General features: G+C 49.1%; 1 protein-coding gene across 2 annotated transcripts in view; it reads left to right on the top strand.

The window, feature by feature from the left end:
- Positions 1–18,251, top strand: part of POLR3A (RNA polymerase III subunit A) — a 49,895-nt gene extending 31,644 nt beyond the window's left edge. Inside the window, exons 20-32 of one of the 2 annotated variants that reach the window (XM_080822441.1) lie at positions 1,888–2,058; positions 3,198–3,311; positions 5,568–5,603; positions 8,793–8,879; positions 8,968–9,050; positions 9,617–9,787; positions 10,774–10,867; positions 11,058–11,150; positions 12,421–12,585; positions 13,082–13,246; positions 13,465–13,596; positions 15,803–15,935; positions 17,654–18,251. In XM_080822441.1, coding sequence (XP_080678567.1) covers positions 1,888–2,058; positions 3,198–3,311; positions 5,568–5,603; positions 8,793–8,879; positions 8,968–9,050; positions 9,617–9,787; positions 10,774–10,867; positions 11,058–11,150; positions 12,421–12,585; positions 13,082–13,246; positions 13,465–13,596; positions 15,803–15,935; positions 17,654–17,802 — 1,593 coding nt within the window. In that variant the 3' untranslated portion in view covers positions 17,803–18,251. The remainder of the gene's footprint in view (positions 1–1,887; positions 2,059–3,197; positions 3,312–5,567; positions 5,604–8,792; positions 8,880–8,967; positions 9,051–9,616; positions 9,788–10,773; positions 10,868–11,057; positions 11,151–12,420; positions 12,586–13,081; positions 13,247–13,464; positions 13,597–15,802; positions 15,936–17,653) is intronic. The other variant, XM_080822442.1, reaches the window with a different exon arrangement.
- The last annotated feature ends 2,481 nt before the right edge of the window (positions 18,252–20,732 follow it).

The following is a 20,732-nucleotide window of genomic DNA, read 5'->3' on the forward strand; positions in this document are numbered from 1 at the left end:
AAAAAGGAAAACTTGAGAAATTCAGGTGCCATAGTAATAAATAGCCTAACAAGGTAATGTGTTCCCTTCATCCGTGTACCTCGAGGGAACCAGATCAGGCCAGAACCACACACGCCAAAGCTCTGCAGAGAACATACTGGAAGTGCATCCGGGGACACAGCATTGAGCCGCACTGGGCCTCTGTGTCCTAATACATGAAGATGGGGATGATAGTACCTCCCAATCACTGAGAGGACTCTGCTTCTCACATGGCAACTATTTGTGTAACCCATTATTAGGATAATTTTAACTGACGCCGAGAACTTACTCCAGTGCCGGCAGAGGCCTTGGCCACTTGGAGGGATGGCTCTCTCTCCATTGTTTGCACAGTTCCAGGATAATAGGCTTAGGGGGCCAGAATGAAACTAGAGGGTTTCGCAACGCCTGCGCTTCTCCAGCCGCGGTAAAAAATACCCCGGATGGCAGAGGAGAGAGAACACATCCCAACTTTGTTCTTCCACAAGACCACAAGCAGAGGATTTCTTTTCGTTCTCTAATTATCATTTTCTGTTCTGTCCTCTATGATCTGTGTTTGCTTTTACATTTTTTCAATATTTTTGTTTCTTCATAACACCAGATGAAGTTAAATCTCCCAGTTGTGGGCCATGCCCATACTGTGGCTTTGTGTCCCCTCTCTCCCCGCTGTGGACCCCAGTTTGAGAAGCACAGCCCTTTGCAGGCTGGGACGCAGGACTGATAAAGCAGGGATGTGGCTGAGGGAGCCAAAGCAAATAAGGCTGAGGGTGGGATCAGACTCGAGTCAGTAGGCAGCTATGTCCGTACACTCTCCTGCACGTGCGTATCCTCATCGATCTACTTCCCTTCTCATTATCTTTGGGTGGGAAATTGCCCTTCAATTTTGGAGTGTGCTGCTTTTGTCGGAAACCCACAGACTGTAAAATGCTTTTCACCACTATGCCACAATGTCTTTTTACTTTATTTTCTGACTTTACCTTTTTGAAGTCGAAAGTGTGACTTTCCCAGAGCGCTGTGTTAACCTAGAACAAATTTGTTCTGGCATGAGGAATTTTTGTTTTGAAGTTGCCTGGAAGAAGATTTCGCTCTCTTTAATTCACTGAGCCACCATCCCATTGCTAGCTGGAGTGCTCTGCTGGTGGAAGGTTCTCCCTAAGCAGATTTGAGAAATGGCTGCTGCCTGCTGGTTCAGACACAATGCTGTCCCTGTTCTCTCTTCTTCCCCCTGTGTCCCAGAAGAGGGCCTGCACCTGATCCTCTGTAATTCATATTAAAGTCCACAGGGGTCCTGGATTAAGTTGTGTTTAGAAATGCAAAGCTGTTGCATTAATTTATACTTTAGGGAGAAAGAGAGGGAAGGCAAAACAGCCTAGGAAAACAGCTAGTGTTTGCAGAGTCCTTTGGGGGGGGTGATGGGGCTTAAATTGCATGTACTCAAAAGTACACTAAGGTGCGTGAGGTTGGAGCATATTCTAAATCCCCCTGCACAGGCTGTCGGGCCACTTAGAGCTTGTTTTTTTTGTTTTGTTTTGTTTTGTTTTAAAGATTTTATTTATTTATTTGACAGAGGTAGAGAGATCACAAGTAGGCAGAGAGGCAGGCAGAGAGAGAGGAAGGGAAGCAGACTCCCCGCTGAACAGAGAGCCCAATGCAGGGCTCCATCCCAGGACCCTGAGATCATGACTTGAGCTGAAGGCAGGGGCTTAACCCACTGAGCCACCCAGGCACCCCTAAAAGATTTCTGTTAAAATGTTTTAACTGATGAAAGTACTAGTAACCTTGAAACTTAGTGTGCACATCCCATCCTCTGTACATGTGACTGGCCTTCTCAAAGCAACTGAGGGTTTGTTTCCTCTCTTTCTTTTCCTTTAGAGAAGGCTTGTCAAGTCCCTTGAAGATCTTTGCTCACAGTATGATCTGACTGTCCGAAGCTCTACGGGTGACATTATCCAGTTCATTTACGGGGGAGATGGCTTGGATCCTGCAGCTATGGAGGGAAAAGATGAACCGTTAGAGTTCAAAAGAGTTCTGGACAACATCAAAGTAAGATTTAGTATTATATCTGGGGTTAGAATGTTTCTGAGGATGTGTTCTTAGAATGCAGGTGTCCTCTGGAGTTTCACACACAGTTAGTGCCTCAGTTATTCTACCCAGCTACTGGGTTAGTATTTTTCTTCTTGTGTGCTCTGCTTAATTTTCCCAAATATTAAGGGAAAATATTTTTTCAGTTTCAAAGCCTAGCACTGGTAGTGATTGAATGCACAGAAGAGGGCTTTGGGTTTCTCTCTGTCTAGTGCAGTGTGTCACACACACTCCAGTGTTAAAAGTCGTGGGTGTTGAGAAGAAACTTTACTTTAAATTTTTACTAAAACATATTTTAACTGGGGGTATAATTTAGAACAATCTTTTCAGAATGTAGTTGACAATAGTGATCTGAATTTAAATGTGGGTGTCTTTTGACCCAGTAGTTCCACTTACAGAAATTTGCCTTACGGAAATGATCTAAATGTGTCAAGAGTGTTTTTCCAGCATCATTTATAGTAAAGGCAACCACCAGTAAAGTATAGATCAGATACATAGTGATTTGCCCATGTGTTAGGGTAATATGCAGCCATTAAAACTTTGGGGAAATCCCACAAGCTTAGGGATGGGATTTTTCACTTCTGAAATGTTCGGGTTTTTTTTTTAAACAATATATTTTTTAAAGATTTTATTTATTTGACAGAGAGAGATCACAAGTAGGCAGAGAGGCAGGCAGAGGTGGGGGGGAAGCAGGCTCCCCACTGAGCAGAGACCCCGACGAGGGGCTCGATCCCAGGACCCTGGGATCATGACCTGAGCCGAAGGCAGAGGCTTTAACCCACTGAGCCACCCAGGTGCCCCTTTAAAACAACAATACATATTTTTCATACAAATCTGGAATGGGGTGAAGATTGAGGAATAATGGAACAATACCCACTATTCCGTAAGTCTTTGTGTGGGATGGAGTGGGGTTATTCTCTTGTCACCTTCACACTAAAGGTAGAATGTAAAATACATTTTGAAAGAAGAAAAAAATCACAGGTTAGTAAAAGCTTGCATTGAGAATAGTCATTTTGTCTCTTATAAATTCTTCACTTAATACTGCCCCCCACCCTTGGTTGCCCCCATACACACCACACTGTCTCCTTTCGATACTCGAGGCAGTCTTCCCGTGTCAGAGTGAGCCTGCGCTAAGTAAAAATGAACTGGTCCTGACCACTGAATCAATCATGAAGAAGACTGAATTCCTCTGCTGCCAGGACAGCTTTCTGCAGGTGAGTTCTGCTGCCGGCGGGGGGGCGGTGCAGCTTGGCCATCACCAAGAGATGGTTGGCACAGGTTGGGGAGGAGGACATTAAGAGTATTTCTTTGTTAAAAATTTCAGGATTGGGGTGCCTGCATGACTCAATCAATTAACCATCTGCCTTTGTCTCAGGTCATGATCCCAGGGTCCTGGGATTGAGCCCTGCATTGGGCACCCTGCTCAGCAGGAAGCCTGCTTCTCCCTCTCCTTCTGCCTGCTGCTCTGCCTACTTGTGCTCTGTATCTCTCTGTCAAATAAATAAATATTTTATTTAAAAAAAAAAAAATTCAGGATTGGCCCAGGCAAAATTTCACCAGCCAACATATAAAGAATTTATGTTAGGTCCTTAGTGTATGTCTCTCACCTGAGTGTCTCCCTGCTAGAAAAATACTCCTTTAGAGAACTGATTTTTTTTTAACCATGTCCCTATCAACCCCTTTATCTACTTCCCCATCTTGAGGGACCAGCTCTTTCCACAGTCATTGTGAATCCCTAGTGATTTTTTCCTAGTGGGGTGATTACTTTTTCTTTTTCGAAGATTTAATTTGTGGGGCGCCTGGGTGGCTCAGTGGGTTAAAGCCTCTGCCTTCGGCTCAGGTCATGATCCCAGGGTCCTGGGAGAGAGCCCCGCATTGGGCTCTCTGCTCAGCAGGGAGCCTGCTTCCCTTCCTCTTTCTTTCTGCCTGCCTCTCTGCCTACTTGTTATCTCTATCAAATAAATAAATAAATAAATAAATAAATAAATAAAATTTAAAAAGATTTAATTTATAAGTAATTTCCACACCAACGCAGGGCTGGCTGGAACCCAGAGTCACCTGCTCTACCCACTGAGCTGACCAGGCGCCCCAGTGGTAACGTTTTAAATTGCTCTTCCTGTTACCATAGTGTGGATCCAAAGTTTATTGAGTTAGCCAGCCTCCTTCTTCCAGGGAGCTATTACCATGATAGCCTCTTAACATTTTTTGTTTGTTTGTTTGTTTGTTTGTTTAAAGATTTTTATTTATTTATTTGACACAGAGAGAGAGATCACAAGTAGGGAGAGAGGAGGGAAGCAGGCCCCCTGCTGAGCAGAGAGCCTGATGGGGGGCTCAATCTCAGGACCCTGAGATCATGACCTGAGCCAAAGGCAGAGAGGCTTAACCCACTGAGCCACCCAGACGCCCCCCTCTTACGGTTTTTTTAGTTTGTTGGTTTTTTGTTTTGAATTTCACTGACCTGCTCAGGCAGCTCCTTCCTGTTTATAATCATGGTTACAATCAAAAGCAAAGGGATACAAAAACCAGTAAATGGTTGCCTTTGTGTACCGACTGGTGACTCAAATGCAGCACAGGATTGTCTGGAATCTATCCCTTTCAATATATCAGAAATGACAGCAGTAAAGTGAAACTTAAATGTTTTAGTTAAGGAAGCTCTTGACTCTTTTTATATGTTAAGGTGGGAAAGGGGAAAAAGAGACTCTTCCAGATTTTAATAAGTTTAAAATCCAGAGTATGGCTGGGCTGAGTACCTTTTGTTTTGTCTTCTTACCTTTTTTTTTTTTTTTTAAGATTTTATTTATTTATTTGACACACAGAGTAGGCCGAGAGGCAGGCGGGAGGGTGGGGAGCAGGCTCCCTACTGAGCAGAGCCTGACCTGGGGCTCGATCCCAGGACCCTGAGATCATGACCTGAGTCGAAGGCAGAGGCTTAACCCACTGAACCACGCAAGCGCCCTTACTCTTCTTTTTTTTTTTTTTTTTTTTAAAGATTTTATTTATTTACTTGACAGACAGAGATCACAAGTAGGCAGAGAGGCAGGCAGAGAGAGAGGAAGGGAAGCAGGCTCCCTGCTGAGCAGAGAGCCTGATGCAGGACTCGATCCCAGGACCCTGGGATCATGACCTGAGCTGAAGGCAGAGGCTTTTTTTTTTTTTTTTAAAGATTTTATTTATTTATTTGACAGAGATCACAAGTAGGCAAAGAGGCAGGCAGAGAGAATGAGAGGAAAGCAGGCTCCCTGCTGAGCAGAGAGCCCGATGCGGGACTCGATCCCAGGACCCCGAGATCATGACCTGAGCCGAAGGCAGTGGCTTAACCCACTGAGCCACCCAGGCGCCCCTGAAGGCAGAGGCTTTAACCGACTGAGCCACCCAGGCGCCCTACTCTTCTTTTTTAACACATTAGAATTGTGATTTTGCTTTTATATATGATTATATTCACTTACTTACTTTTTTGTTTATCCTCAAAGACCTTAACTGAGACAGGCTATGAGAAATATAACGAGGTACTGCACTGAGCATGCTGGGAATGCTGAGCATTAGGGGTGAAGTCTGCAGCAGTGCGGCTGTCGGCCAGCCCCAGACTCGACAGGCTTCCGCCCCACTTCCGGCACACGTGGCTTCCCTGTTCATCACTCTGGCTCCCTTCTTTCCTTTAACAGGATTTAACGAGTGCCCCCCCCCCCCCCACCGACTCGCAGTGTGTGCTTCCTCAGTGAGCACTCCTTCTAGCCCTCAATACATGTCACACGCCTCAAAGATGACTAAATGTGTCTATACCCTCTAGGGGCTCACCGCCTAATGAACTCAGGTCCAAAATCACGGGCCAGAACAGATGTGTCTGAGCCCCTCATGTGTTCTCCAGCCCCAGCCTGTGCCAGAGCTGAGGCCCGCCAGAGGCCGCTGCCTGTGCTCGCAGATGTGCTATGGAGTGAGTGTGAGACCGTAACTGCTGGTTAACAGTGTGATTAATTGCCTGCCAGTTGCCATGTTGTGAGTCCCTTTTAGTATGCATGGGTTGATGCAGCTGAACTCTTAGTAGCTTATTTCAGTTTTCATTTCTACAAAGTGAGCTTTTTTTTTTTCTTAAACCTAACTTTGAGAAAATCCGCCCTAACTTTTGTGTAAGGAAAATCGTTCCTTTCAGCAAAGCCACTGGAAGCATGTCCGTTTGGGTGGTAGCTGAAAGACCTCCTTTCCAGTTCCCCTAAGCTGAGGAATGGTTTTAGATGTGTGTTCTTTTACTCCTGTGTGCAGAGTTCCTCAGATGAAAATGCCCTGGGTCTGCTCAGCCTTTGGCTCCTGCTGTGGTTTCGCTGAGCCAGCAGTGGGGCAGCCTTGACCAGCTGCCGATCAGCAGCTTGCCCTAAAGAACACAGCCACAGCTAGATGCGTAGGCTCAGGGAGGAAATCACCAATGTCAGAGAGGCTCTGCACTGAATGATGCAGAGGGAAGATGAGGCGGCAGCAGCTAAGAGTGCCTGTGTTGAGCAGAGCCATGCAGGAATGATTGTCGCACTGCCCCCTGCAGTCTAGGTCCCCTCTCTGGTTTGCAGTCACTGACTACCTGAAAGTGTGGTCTCCATCTCACAATCAGTAAGTAAACCCAGAGAGCTTTTTTTTAAGGAGAGTTTCTAGAAAACTTTTAAGATCTTGTAAATTAATAAAAGTCCTTTCCTGTGTCGAATGACAGTGGAAAGGCACAGTACCCCTCACATATTCCACGCTTTCTCAAGGAGAAAGAAGAGAGTTGGCCCACAAACGCAGTCATCACAAGAAAGCTACGTTCATGAGCAAGGGATAGAATATGATGGACCTCAAGCAGCCCTTTGGTTAGCTGAGCTCCAAGGAAACAGAAATCACCAGTGGGCAAGGATGACATTGCAGAACCCCCTTGCCCCAAGAGCAGATTTCAGAGAAAGCATCTGACTTCAGGGAGAGGCCTGCCACCTTGGCCAAGCCTGTGACCTCCCTGAGCCCATCAGTGCCCTCCGCTCTAGAGTGATGGGGTTGATGCAATGCCACCTCACGGGGAGGGCTCACCCTGCCAGGTAGCAGCTGGCTGGGAACGGCCCATGAGCCTTGGACCATTTGTATATTAAAAGTTAAGGCTACTTAAAATACGAACATTAAGAATTAGGGTTTTTGCTTTCAGGAAACATAGTAACTAGGATTTGCTAGGTGGTCTGTGGGCGGCTAAGGAGACTTATTATTGCAAGGTTAAGGTAGAACTGGGTTCTGGTAAGTTTTAAGCTCTACGTGAATACACATAGGGTTATATTTTTGCAAGAGTAGGCTGCTGGTTCCATCTGCTTTAAAATATTTATTTCACACAAAACAGGTATTTTCAGCTATGTGATATAGATGGAGTAGACTTTGGGTAGTGGGTTATGTTGGTCTTCTCCTTGTGGTCCCTAAGCCTGCTTTGGAATCAAGAAATAGGACTTCCTAAAGCTTTGCAGCCATGACGGTATTCCCTCCACCCTTGGACTGCCTGCGTGTTTGGATCTGCCCTCAGCCAGCCACACAGAGCAGCTGGGTACCTGCACTGGCATTCAAGAGTGATGGTTAAGCTCACTGCCACTGTTATTTGTCCAAACTCAATGAGGGAAAATACATTTCCATGGGGGCTACTGAGGCGAAGTGCAGTCTAGCCACTCTTTCCTGTATTCTCAAAAAACACCCCTGGATCAAACTAGAGTGGCTGATGGCCAGCCACCAGGCCTGTGTCACAGCGGCCTCTGGAAGACTGCTGTCACTGCATGGCGTGTGCTGTCCACTCACCTGGGAAGTACTCTTAGAGTCGGTCCCACAGTGCTTGACACATGAGGCCCAGGGAGCAAGGTTTTGATGGGTGTAGCTCTCTAAATCCCATCACCTCCTCCGTAAGTCCTCCTTGAGTGCTGGCGGATCCTGGTTCTAGATCCTGGCTCCAGGGGTGACTACAGGGCTTGTCTGTGTCAGAGATACACCACAAATTATAAAACAGATAAGTTTTACCCCCTTGAGTGATTACGAGAAAGTGTAGGTCTGTGGCCTCTAGCCTTGCCCTGTGCTTCCTCCACATGTTGTCCTTGTCACCTTCCTTGCTCCATATAGTCCCTATCTGGGGCCTAGAGTGCTACTCTGCAATGCAGAGGGGACCACAGACACCCTGATGTTTCATTCCCAGCCTGGTTTCCTGGAATCCTTACCAAGTCCTGATTGTTGGGAAGGGCAAGTAAGACTAGGGGTGGGGTTGATGCAGAGGCGAGGGTCAGAGAAAAAAAGAGAAGCAGGGATTCGGGAGTGTCTTCTTTGAAATGAAGGCAAGCCGAAACCATGTGTTTGAAATGTGTATGGCATCTACAAGGCTATGCCTTAGCTGGTGCTTCAGTTGACAGTAACTTCAGAAGAAACCTCAAAAATAAGCCTGTTTAGAAACCGTGAGTTTATAAGTTCTAGCCATTCTAAGCTGGGAGGATGGGAGGATGCAGGCGACAGGTATGCCAGGAGAGCAGAGGAGAAGGTGGGCGCGTCAGCCTCTCCTGCCGTGGCTCCCACTGGCTGTGTGGGCGGCTGTGTGGAACGGGCAGAGAGGGTGTCATGAACCATCGTGAGGCTGGCGGGCTCATCATACTGCCGAAGTTTGTAAGACAAACTGCCATCCAAATCCCCACAAATGCACAACTGATATTTGCTGTGTAATCTTTCAGGAAATAAAAAATTTCGTCAAGGGCGTTTCCGAGAAGATCAAGAAGACCAGAGATAAATATGGCATCAATGACAATGGCACCACAGAGGTAACGCTCGGCTTCCCCAACGGGCTCTGGTGCCCTCATGGGCTCGGGTCCCGCAGCCTGACCCCTCACTTGGTTTCTGTCCCTCCAGCCCCGTGTGTTGTACCAGTTGGACCGGATCACTCCCACCCAAATCGAAAAGTTCCTGGAGACCTGTAGGGACAAGTACATGAGGTACAGATGCTAATTTGCCTAGACTGTGGGGCAGGCCCATGGGGCTCCTGTCCTTCCTGTTGCCCACTGCATTTCCAGTGCCAGCATTCAAGCAGGTTCTATCACCTCTTCTTAGGGGCTCCAGTGGGGAGGCAGGCTGGATGTTCCAAGATGCAGAAATAATTGCAAAGGCATTTCTGAGTGTCTTTACCCCATGGAGTCACTCCCAGTATGCTTTGTGGGTGCCAGCTACACTGTCTACCGTTGGCACCATTTGTTAGCAGAGCTCTTGGATCTTCTCAAGGCCATCGATGTTTGGGCCCAGTCACTGCAAGCGGACCACAAGTAGCCACACAGAGTTCACTTCCATTATCGGGCCCCTCGGACTATGGCATCCCCACCCAACCCCCCTGTCTACACCTCTGGCTGATCCATGCCAGGTTCTTCCCGTCAAAGCACGGCTTGGTTCGTAGCATACTCCCTCCTGACCCTGACGACACCTGCATTTTTTTCTGTTGAAAAGAGATAATCAGAAGCCTCTTCCCAACAGTTTTGCTGGACTCTTCTTCCATACCCTTACCTACTAGGGCGCAGATGGAGCCAGGTTCTGCGGTGGGCGCGCTGTGTGCCCAGAGCATTGGCGAGCCAGGCACTCAGATGACCCTGAAGACTTTCCACTTTGCGGGCGTGGCCTCCATGAACATCACCCTGGGTGTGCCCCGGATCAAAGAGATCATCAATGCTTCCAAGGCTATCAGGTGCTTCCCTCCACCTCCCTTTTGTTCTCATGCTGCCTGTCGTGTGCTTCTCTAACTACGCCTGGTACTCTAGTGGGCAGTATTGTCAGCTCTGGTGGCATGCTTGCCTTCATCAGATCCGGATTGTTTAAAAACCCAATTGAGAAAAAGATAAGTGGAAACTGGGTATAGTCACAAGTGAGGCAGTTGTTCTTTGTGGCCACAAGTCACATGAAAGAAAGAAACATCAAAAAAAATGACTGGAAAGACTGTATCAATATGTCTGTGTCAATTTAAATTTCAGATGTTATTCCCAGCCTAAGCTTGACTGGTGAGTCTGTCACTTGAGCTGTGGCCACAGTCTGTGACTCCCTAGTGATTTCATGGTAGGATTTATAGGTCATCTGAGACCAGAAAAGAAAGAACTACGTTACAGTGCATTCTGTGACCTCATGATGATTCACCTGTGATCTGAATCCTCCACAGTGATGAGAGATAGCATCCAATGAGGGAACACGGCACTGCGTTCTAGAGCAGCACTGGTGGGCGTCCAGGGTGGCAGGAGCTCTACTGCCGCTCCAGCTGCTCTGGTCTCCCAGGAATGCATGGCCAGGAGACACCAGCCAGGACAGGGAGGGCAGAAGCTGGGAGTGAGTGATTGGCAGGTGTCAACCTGGAAAGGGGGTGATGTGGGTGGGACGGAGGGGTGGCGGAAGCTCTGATACACAAGCATTAAGTGTCAGTACAGAATTGAAATAACTACCTGCTAGGACCAGAGAGGAAGATGTAGGTTCACTTGGTCAGGAAGAATGTTCTGAAAATTGTCTCATTCACTGATGGAGTCGATTGCATGTGAGTTCTAAACAGAGAAAGTCTGGATAAGAATGTGAAGCCTCCAATGAGTGCTTCAGAAATTGCAGCTGGTTTTAGCACTAGGATTCCTATAGTGCCTCGGCCTCCCCGTGTCTCCTTCCTGGGCTGTAACCGCTGCCCCTGCCTTCTCTCAGTACCCCGATCATCACGGCACAGCTGGATAAGGACGACGATGCAGACTACGCTCGCCTCGTGAAGGGCAGAATCGAGAAAACCCTCTTGGGAGAGGTAAGAAATCCGTCTTGGTGACGAGAGCACTTGGAGCAGCAGTGTGGCAAGCACGCACATGTAAACTCCGGTTGTGGTGGGCCTTCTAATCAGTGGGGCCGTGCTGTCCTGGGTCCCTCAAAAGGAGCAGCGTGTGCTCTTTGAAAGGGGGAGAGTGATTGTATAATGTTCTGATCTTCTGACACGACAGATTTCAGAGTATATTGAAGAAGTGTTTCTTCCGGATGATTGCTTTATCCTCGTCAAGCTCTCCCTGGAACGGATCAGACTTCTGAGACTAGAAGTGAGTCACGTCATTAAATGTAGGTAGTAGGTCATCCTCTGTGAGTCCCAGGATGGGCACTGATCGCCGAGTAGGAGCTAAGCCAGGTGTGAGAAGCATCGAGGAGGCGAGGCTTCGTTGGGTTTCTGTTCTGTAAGGGTCTATCGTACCTTCCCATTCTCTCTGAACCTGACCCTGACACACACATTCCCACCTAAAGACACACAGGAATTTTGTGAGGCCACAATAGCCGTTTGCTGTGACACAGTATTAGAGGGTCTGGCAGGAATATAGGGCCACCTTTATCTTTTTTTTTTTTTTTTAAGATTTTATTTATTTATTTGTCAGAGAGAGTGAGCACAGGCAGACAGAGACAGAGGGAGAAGCAGGCTCCCTGCTGAGCAAGGAGCCCGATGTGGGACTCGATCCCAGGGCCCTGGGATCATGACCCAAGCCGAAGGCAGCCGCTTAACCAACTGAGCCACCCAGGCGTCCCAGGGCCACCTTTATCTTATTCATGTGTGGGCCCCAGCATGGCGCCTGGCTGGCTCTGCCAATGTTTTTGGCTAGATGGACTAGTCTGGCTTAGTATTACTGGTGTTCACGGTCAGGTAAAGATCGAGAGATTGTCAGCCTTTCTCACAGAGCAGCTGAGGCAGGGGTGCAAACTGAGTAACTTTCTGGCACTTTCCTCTTCCTCTCAGGGAGTTAGCACCCATCCTGGCCACATTGTGTCTCAGCCCATTCTCTCAAGTATCAAGTTCGTGTTGACCAGAGACTGTGATTCCAGAATTGAGCAGTCAGGTCTCCAGGCTGGGGACTTCTCTGGCCTACCTCTGGCCACGTGCCTTGTGACTCTTGAACCAGGGCTGAGTTGCATCCAGGCATGTGACCCGTGAGCAGTTGTGGTGAGGTCAGGTGAAGGGGAGGCTTCACTAACACAAACTGTCCTGCTCTCCAGCCCCCTGCCCTCTGGAACCACCTCAGAGCCTGTGTGTGTTACTGTGAATGCAACATGCATTTTCAATGGGGGCGAAAGTTGGTTTAGGGTGAGGGGAGGTTGTGAAGAAAGTCTCCTCTGTTTATAAGTAAAGTAGACGTACTTAGGCAGTACATAAGCAAATATACAATATGTCACATGTTAGGATTTTATGGCGAGGAATACCAATAAGGGAAAAATGAGGCTTGTCAGGGGGCAGTGATGGAAAAAGGCCAAGAAACACTGGAATCAAAGCCTCCAACCCTGTCAGTAATATTCTGGGTGGGCGGCCCATGTCTGGTCACCTTGCAGGTGAACGCTGAGACCGTGCGCTATTCCATCTGCATGTCCAAGCTCCGCGTGAAGCCTGGCGATGTGGCTGTTCATGGCGAGGCTGTGGTATGTGTCACCCCCAGAGAGAACAGCAAGAGCTCCATGTACTATGTGCTGCAGTTCCTGAAAGAGGATCTCCCCAAGGTGAGACAGAAGTTCCCTCTTGGAGGCCCACCCAGCCTAATGCCTGGACATTTGTAGATGGAGAGACTGTGTTTACTTGTGGCCCAAATACCCAGGTGTCAGGAAACCTGAGGACTGTGTCACTACAGAGACTGAGAGGGGTGCCTATTTCTTCTTTCTTGCCACATCCCTCTGTAATCAGGTTTTTCCCATCTTTGCCCAGCCACACAAACTCTACCGTTAGATTCCTGTGTGTTCTGTGGTAAAACTGATGTAGACTGAGGCATGGCTGCCTGAACTTGTGCTTTCTCCGTAAGCCCTAACAGCACACGGGCACTTTTAGATTTGTTATGTTCCCAGTAAACCCCACTGAGAAACAGGGCTGGTCAAGGTGACAACCCAGGCATGACCTTCCCAGTTCTCACAGCCATGTGATTTCAGAGGCTACCAGGATGGGGGGAGGAGGACGGCCGTGGGCCCCGCTGGGCCTTGAGCCTTCTGTGTCTCTTGAGTCCAGGTGGTGGTGCAAGGCATCCCAGAGGTTTCCAGAGCTGTCATCCACATCGACGAGCAGAGCGGAAAGGAGAAATACAAGCTTCTGGTGGAGGGTGATAACCTGCGGGCAGTCATGGCCACCCACGGTGTGAAGGGCACCCGCACCACCTCCAATAACACCTATGAGGTACCATTCATGCCCTGAGTCACCTCAGGGTTGTCCCAGCACACTGGTGTGATAAATACTACTGTTTTCTCTGGGTCTGCACAAAAGATTGACCAGCAGCCCGTTTCTGGCAGAGTGCCTAAAGTGTGCCGGGAAGCTGCTGAGCAGAGGAAGATGTGGGGAGGACATGGGCCGGCGTGTCAGAAGAGGCTGCTTGCACTCAGCCTGGCTCTCTATAGGTGGAGAAAACGCTGGGCATCGAAGCTGCCCGGACAACGATCATCAACGAAATCCAGTACACGATGGTCAACCACGGCATGAGCATCGACAGGAGGCATGTGATGCTGCTCTCCGACCTGATGACCTATAAGGTTCGTGCGTGGGCGTGGCATGCCAGCCGGCTCGCAGCTGCCTGGAGAACACACGGCTGTGATGACCGCCGCAGAAAGAAAACAGGATGTCCCCATTGCTCAAAGACCAAAGCATGGGGGTTGGGCTGGGTGATCTGGTGAAACTCTGGTATGAAACTTGCAGCCTTTTGACAGGAGGTGGGGCATTACTATTTTTGTCCTTATTAGAAATATTATCCTAGAGCAAAACCAGCCATTGCCAAAAGCCCAGGGATTTCCATGGCAAACCAAGGTGTTTATTTCCTATTGAACCCATTCCTCACATTTCTGTAGCCATTTCCAGGTGAAGGATAAGTTACCATGATCTGAAGGGGAGGCTAGGTGGGGAATGAGGTTGGTCGTTTTCTTTCTCTTTTTCTATAAAACATATCCATTCCCCATAGTAGTACACGTGTCCCGTAGCAGTGCCATAAGGTTTTCATGGTGCCTCCCCATAGGAACCTGTCCCTGATGACAGAGCAGATAGAGAAATGACCTGTTTCCTCCTCCCTGTAGTAAAGGCTGTCACTTTTAAGTCTTGCCTCCTGGTCTTACTCTCTCCGCACATATTGTGTTATGTACTTGCAGTGAATAGTGGGCTTATGGGTTTTATCCTATTTCATGTAACTTTTTGCCTATTTTCCATGTCACATAGTTTTTTTTTTTTTTTTTTTTTTTTTTTTTTTTTTTAAAGATTCTATTCCTTCATTTGACAGACATAGATCACAAGTAGGCAGAGAGGCAGGCAGAGAGAGAGAGGGGAGGAAGCAGGCTCCCCGCCGAGCAGAGAGCCCGATGCGGGGCTCGATCCCAGGACCCTGGGATCATGACCTGAGCCGAAGGCAGAGGCTTTAACCCACCGAGCCACCCAGGCGCCCCTGTCACATAGTTTTTATAAATATACTTTTTTTTTTTTAAGATTTTATTTATTCATTTGAGAGAGCACAAGCACGGGGCGAGGCAGAGGGAGAGGGAGACGCAGACTCCCCACTGAGCGGGGAGCCCGATGTGGGGCTCCATCCCAGGAACTGGATGGAGATTGTGACCTGAGCTAAAGGCAGACACCCAGGGGTGCCTGGGTGACTCAGTGGGTTAAAGCCTCTGCCTCCAGCTCAGGTCATGATCCCAGGGTCCTGGGATCAAGCCCCGCATCGGGCTCTCTACTCAGCGGGAAGCCTGCTTCCCTTCCTCTCTCTGCCTGCCTCTCTGCCTACTTGTGATCTCTGTCTGTCAAATAAATAAATAAAATCTTGAAAAAAAAAAGATTCTTTAAAAATAAATAAGTGAATAAATAAAGGTAGACACCCAACCATCTGAGCCACCCAGGGGCCCCATAAGTATATATATATATATTTTTTAAGATTTTATTTTATTTTTTTTTTTAAAGATTTTATTTATTTACTTGACAGATAGAGATCACAAGCAGGCAGAGAGGCAGGCAGAGAGAGAGAGAGGAGGAAGCAGGCTCCCTGCTGAGCAGCAGAGAGCCCGATGTGGGGCCCGATCCCAGGACTCCGGGATCATGACCCGAGCCGAAGGCAGAGGCTTTAGCCCACTGAGCCACCCAGGCGCCCCAAGATTTTATTTATTTTTTTGATAGAGATATAGCGAGAGAGGGAACAGAAGCAGGGGGAGTGGGAGAGGGAGAAGCAGGCTTCCCGCTGAGCAAGGAGCCCAGTGCGGTGCTCAGTCCCAGGGCCCTGGGATCATGACCTGAGCTAAAGGTAGATGCTTAACAACTGAGCCACCCAAGTGCCCCATAAATATACTTTTTTAATGATGGTGCAGTGTTTGCTTGAATGAAAGCACCTAAATTTACTTAACTCTTTCCCTACTGTGAGGCTTTTAAATTATTTGAGTTTGGAATTCTTTGAGCCATAATAAACATCTTCAGAAGTACTCTCTTTTTTAAAAGTTGACTTTTAATTCTAGCTCTCAGTTCATGATTCTTTGTTCCAACAGCATGTAGTTGGGAATGTAAGGATCCCTGTCGTCAGTGACTGGTAGCCCTCAGGGGGATGCCGGTGGGACAGTTTACAGTGAGGGTCCTGTCCTGACCCGAGACTGACTTGAACAGCTGCTTCGCCGATTTGGGCTGACTCTTTTGAGGGGAGGCAGAGGGTGTGGTTTGCTGTGGCCTTTTGTAAGTGGTGTGAGTACCACCCTGACTCCTTCTCCCCCAATGCAGGGTGAAGTCCTGGGCATTACGAGGTTTGGTCTGGCCAAGATGAAAGAAAGTGTGCTGATGCTGGCCTCCTTTGAGAAGACAGCTGACCATCTCTTCGATGCTGCCTACTTTGGGCAGAAGGACTCCGTGTGTGGTAGGTTTGGGGTTTCTAAGACTTTCATCAGAGGGCCTTTGTGGTTTATAGCTGAGACTGGCTGAGGATTCCCAGGAGGTGAGGAAACTGAGTAGGCAGAGTGTTTATTTTTTAGGCATAAAGTCATAGATCACGGTATTGGAAATGATATCTTTTATCTCCACATCCTGGCTGTGGCTCCCTGTATCCCCCTTCATCTGCTAGAAGGCTTCTCTGTCAGTACAGACAACTTTTGGGGGCTAAGGAGAAAAGATCAACCCTGGGCACCAATGAGTGTTCTAGACCTTAGAGATGCGGTGGGCCAGTATGATCCTGCCCCTCCTGTATGGTGCCAGGGCTGACAGGAGGGAGCAGCGTCTAGTGGCCCTGCTGTCGTGACCCCTGGGGAAGGAGAGCTGCCAGGCCCAGCACCTTGCATGCACTGAGCACAGCACGTCTATAAGGGATGGGTATTAAACCTTTGCACAAGTCGCACAGGGAACTAGCTTACTGGCTGACGAGTCTCGCCCTGCACCGGCCACCTCCCCACAGCACCCAGCACATCTCTGACGACAGCCTAGGAGAGAAGGGCCTTGGCAGAGCTATCACCATTGTACCTGCTGCCTGGCTGGCTCGTCCCTGGTTCCCGCACCACATGCCCGAGAAGGGAGTCCGCGGGGAGCTCAGTAGCTAGGCCAAGGTCACATACTCATCGGGCCCAAGCAGGGATTCCCAGCCTGGCTGCCATCCTTATCACCAGAGGTTGGCTTCCTCATGGCCATTTCCTGTCTCGTCTCCTAGTCTTACGTGGATTTGCCAAACAGGAGCTGGCCAGGTGAGGCCTCGGGCTGGGCACATGCCGCTGCTTTGTTCCCAAGATTAACTCTTCTCTTTTCAAAAGGGACACAGGTTGCAGACAAAGGAAAAGAGAAATTACTATATCATTTTTTAAGATAAGTCAGAGGAAAGAAAAAGGGAGCAGAGATTGGGGCAGAAGAACAGGACAAGGCCAAGGCCAAAGTAAGAGTGAGTGTGCTTGACAGTGGGATTAACGGCCAGCGCTGCGACCCTGCCATCGGGGTGCTGGGCCTTGCAGCCCCACACACTGCCACCTTGATGGTGCCCTGGCACAGTCACCCCACCCCCCACTGTGAAATCTTCCCCTTCCTCACCCTTTGCATTGTTGTTAACTCAGAGTCAGCCCTCAGTCCACGTTGGTCTTTAGCATGGCAGTTTGTCTCTTCTGGTTTCCTGATAGCACAAAGCCTGGAATAGAGTAGGCAAGCACTCGCTTGTTACGGAACCAGAAGTCTGAGCCAAAGCTGGAGTGGAGTTCAGAGAAAGAATCTGCTCCATTGCCTTCCTTCTGTCTCTGCAGGGGCCTTGCCTTCCAAGTGTCTCCCATTAGGGCTGTGGGTTTCCAAGGTACAGGGGTGCTGGAAAGCTGTTAAGCCTGACCCAGCCTTGACCCCTGAGCATAGGGAACAAGTTTCTCCTGCTGTTTCCACAGGCACTTGTCTTTACCATCAGCCTGTTTGTTTCTCTTCTAGGCCCTAAACTGAGGAAACATTGGGTGGCAAAGTCAGGGTTCTGTGAACATCATTCAGTATCCCTGCTGTCTGAGTTTAGTGCTCTGGAAGGCTCGCCTTCCAGAGCAACTGTGACCCAGACCAAGAGGAGAGCTGGGAACCCACCTGTGTGGTGAAAAGCCATCTAATACCCTGTCTGGTTGATTTCAGGGGTGTCTGAATGCATCATCATGGGGATCCCCATGAACATCGGAACTGGGCTCTTCAAGCTGCTACACAAGGCCGACAGGGACCCAAGCCCTCCCAGGAGACCCTTGATCTTCGACACAAACGAATTCCACATCCCCCTTGTCACATAGTTCAGGGAAGAGGAGACCATTCCTGACCTCGGCTCCTTGTCCTGTCTGGAAAGGGGTTGAGACTGGCAGCTGACCCAGAGAGGTTGTGCTCCCTGGGACAGTCCCTGATATCCCCACCATGCTGTCACGCAGAGAAGGCCTCTGTGTCCCCAGGAGCAGCTCACCCAGGACCGTGATTACACCACAGTGCCTGGTTGGGAGAACTGAAGTTTGTCTGTTTGAAACCCTAGCCTCACCAGGAGGCCCCAGCCAGGCATCTTTGCTCATTCTCAGCTCACCCTTTCAACCATCGGCTTTCAGGAGTATCCCACCATGATCCAGAGCCAGGTGTAAGGCCTGAGACCAGGGCCTGTTCTGGTTTTTCTGTTGCTCGGTCATGCTTGAATCTCTCAACATGGCCTGCTCAATGTAAATATTATCACTATTATTTATTTATTCAGTTTGGAGAATTTGGAGTTGTTGTTATTATTTTGGCTTTACTTTTGAAATTTGAAAGCAAGAGACTATAGAAACCAAGAAAGCCAGCATTGAAGTATCACCGGAAAAACTGGTTAAGCAGATGGGACCGCCTAGGATTTGTAACTGAGCTAAAACCGTCATGAGGCCCAAGCTGCTCTGAAACATCTTTTACAGAGGCCTCCGGCCACCCCATTGTTTTGTTTTTGTTTTTGTTTTAAGATTTTATTTATTTATTTGACAGACAGAGATCACAAGTAGGCAGAGAAGCAGGCAGAGAGAAAGGGGGGAGCAGGCTCCCTGCTGAGCAGAGAGCCCGATGCGGGGCTCGATCCCAGGACCCTGGGATCGTGACCTGAGCTGAAGGCAGAGGCTTTAAGCCACTGAGCCACCCAGGCACCCCATACCCCATTGTTTTTATGTACCTCTGACCTCCATGAGTGGACCATGCCTTTGTGACAAGAGTGGGAACCATTCTTCATGGCTGATAGAAGTCTTGCCAGAGTTTGGAGCCCACTGCGGTGGGGACTGTCGTGCGTGGAGGTAATGGGGTGAAGCTGGTCCAGGGCCCTACATTGCCTGGGCGGTGACCACACCCCCTGAGGTATATGTGCAGGGGCCCTGCCTCCCACAGCCACAGAGCAAGCAGGGCAGGTGCAGAGCTATGGGCTAAAAAGTGCCTGGGGGCAGAGGTGGGGTAAGGCCTTTCTGGGTACAGGCAGGGGTGAAAGGACCACCCAGACAGCAAGAGAGGAGGCCCAGGTGGTGGTGGAGAGGGAGCTAGAGCTGACAATGTGCCCCATTTGGCAGTAGCAGGCTCCTAAAAGAGTAAATCTAACAACAGAGCACAGGTCAGACCTGGAGGAGCGCTAGCAGGATATCCCAGGAGGACCCCGCAAGGTTTGTGATGGGGTTTTGTGCAACAGAAGAAAGAAATGTACATAACTTATCTGAGCAGAAGGGTTTTGCTGCCAAAGACCGTGATGCTTTGTACTGAATTTGCTCCATAAGATTGGGCCAAGGTCACAAGAGAAGTGATGTGTTTGCTGCTCACTACTCCCTTTGGAGAATGTTCCGTGAATCCTGCCCTTCCCTCCCCTATCCAGAGCCAAGTCCCACTGCCCCTGGCTCTTCCTTCTTTGCCAGGGGGCCTTGGAAAACCAAGGATGCTTAGTTGGGAGTGAGGTGATTGTGAAAGTAGGACTTCGACCCTACCTTCTGGCTCCATGCACCTGGGAAGCTCTGCTACTGAAGGGACATCGTTAATTTCTCTCTTTGTATCCAGCCCCTGGAAGAAACAGCAGCGCAGACTGAAGAGATGTGAGTTTATTATTGAGGAAGAAGATGGTTTGGCTGATTAAAGAGGTGGATGGGGGATGGGGAGGGAGTAGGGCAGGCACTCACAATTCAGGTTGTAGTACACAGAATCACACTTTGCTTCTTCGGACATCTCTAGTTGATTCCTGAAAGTTCTGAGTTAATGCTGCTAAGGCACTTGATGTAACCATCAACTGTGGGGTCTGTCAGGATGAATGCTTTCTCTCGCATCCTGATGGGATCCTGAATCCAGAATTTTTTTTTTTTTTTTAAAGATTTTATTTATTTATTCGATGGACAGAGATCGCAAGTAGGCAGAGAGGCAGGCAGAGAGAGAGGAGGAAGCAGGCTCCCTGCCAAGCAGAGAGCCCGATGCGGGGCTCGATCCCAGGACCCTGGGATCATGTCCTGAGCCGAAGGCAGAGGCCTCAACCCACTGAGCCACCCAGGCGCCCCTGAATCCAGAATTCTTTACCTGAACCTTTGGCCCTTCTCTGGTTTAAATTCTGTTAAAATTAGTTTGGCCCTGAGGACATGGCCCTGTACCCATGAGGTTGACTTAGGAAGTTCTCTTAAGGTGAAAAAGTCACTTTTTCATCTTCCACCCTCCCCCACATCCACTCCCCATATCTCTGAACTGAGCTAGCCTGGTTCCAACACAGATGAAGCCTGTTAACAGACTTACTCAGGGGTGCCATCTGAAACCTCACCACGGGCTTTGCTTCCCTCATACAACCAGCCAAGAGCTGCACAGTGCCACAGCTGCCTTCCCAAAAACCTGCCTGGGGAGTAAGCCTTGGGTCTGCTCAGATCCAGAACTGCAAGAAGACACACGAGGGCTGTGGGAGGGTGGACTCCCCAAGTGGGAGGGAGCACCAGCACCCGCCTTCCTCTGTGTGACATGTCTCTGAAGTGGGGAGGGGAGCTGATGTGTGGGGCTGTGAGTAATAAAGACAGCCCCGCCAGGAGCTGCCTACTGCTTGAGCAAGGACTCTGGGTGCCTCGGAGCCTGGATGAGCGGTGTGTGATGGTGCTACGTGCAGGCAGGGGCCTGGGATCAATCAGTATGTGGCACTGCAGAGACATAAGGCTTACATGAAGCAACGCACCACCCAGTCAGAGACCATGGGTCCTCATCGCTGTGGTAGCCCTGCAGG

The sequence above is a fragment of the Martes martes genome (genome assembly GCF_963455335.1).
Source record: "Martes martes genome assembly, chromosome: 14".
Taxonomy (NCBI): Eukaryota; Metazoa; Chordata; class Mammalia; order Carnivora; family Mustelidae; genus Martes; species Martes martes.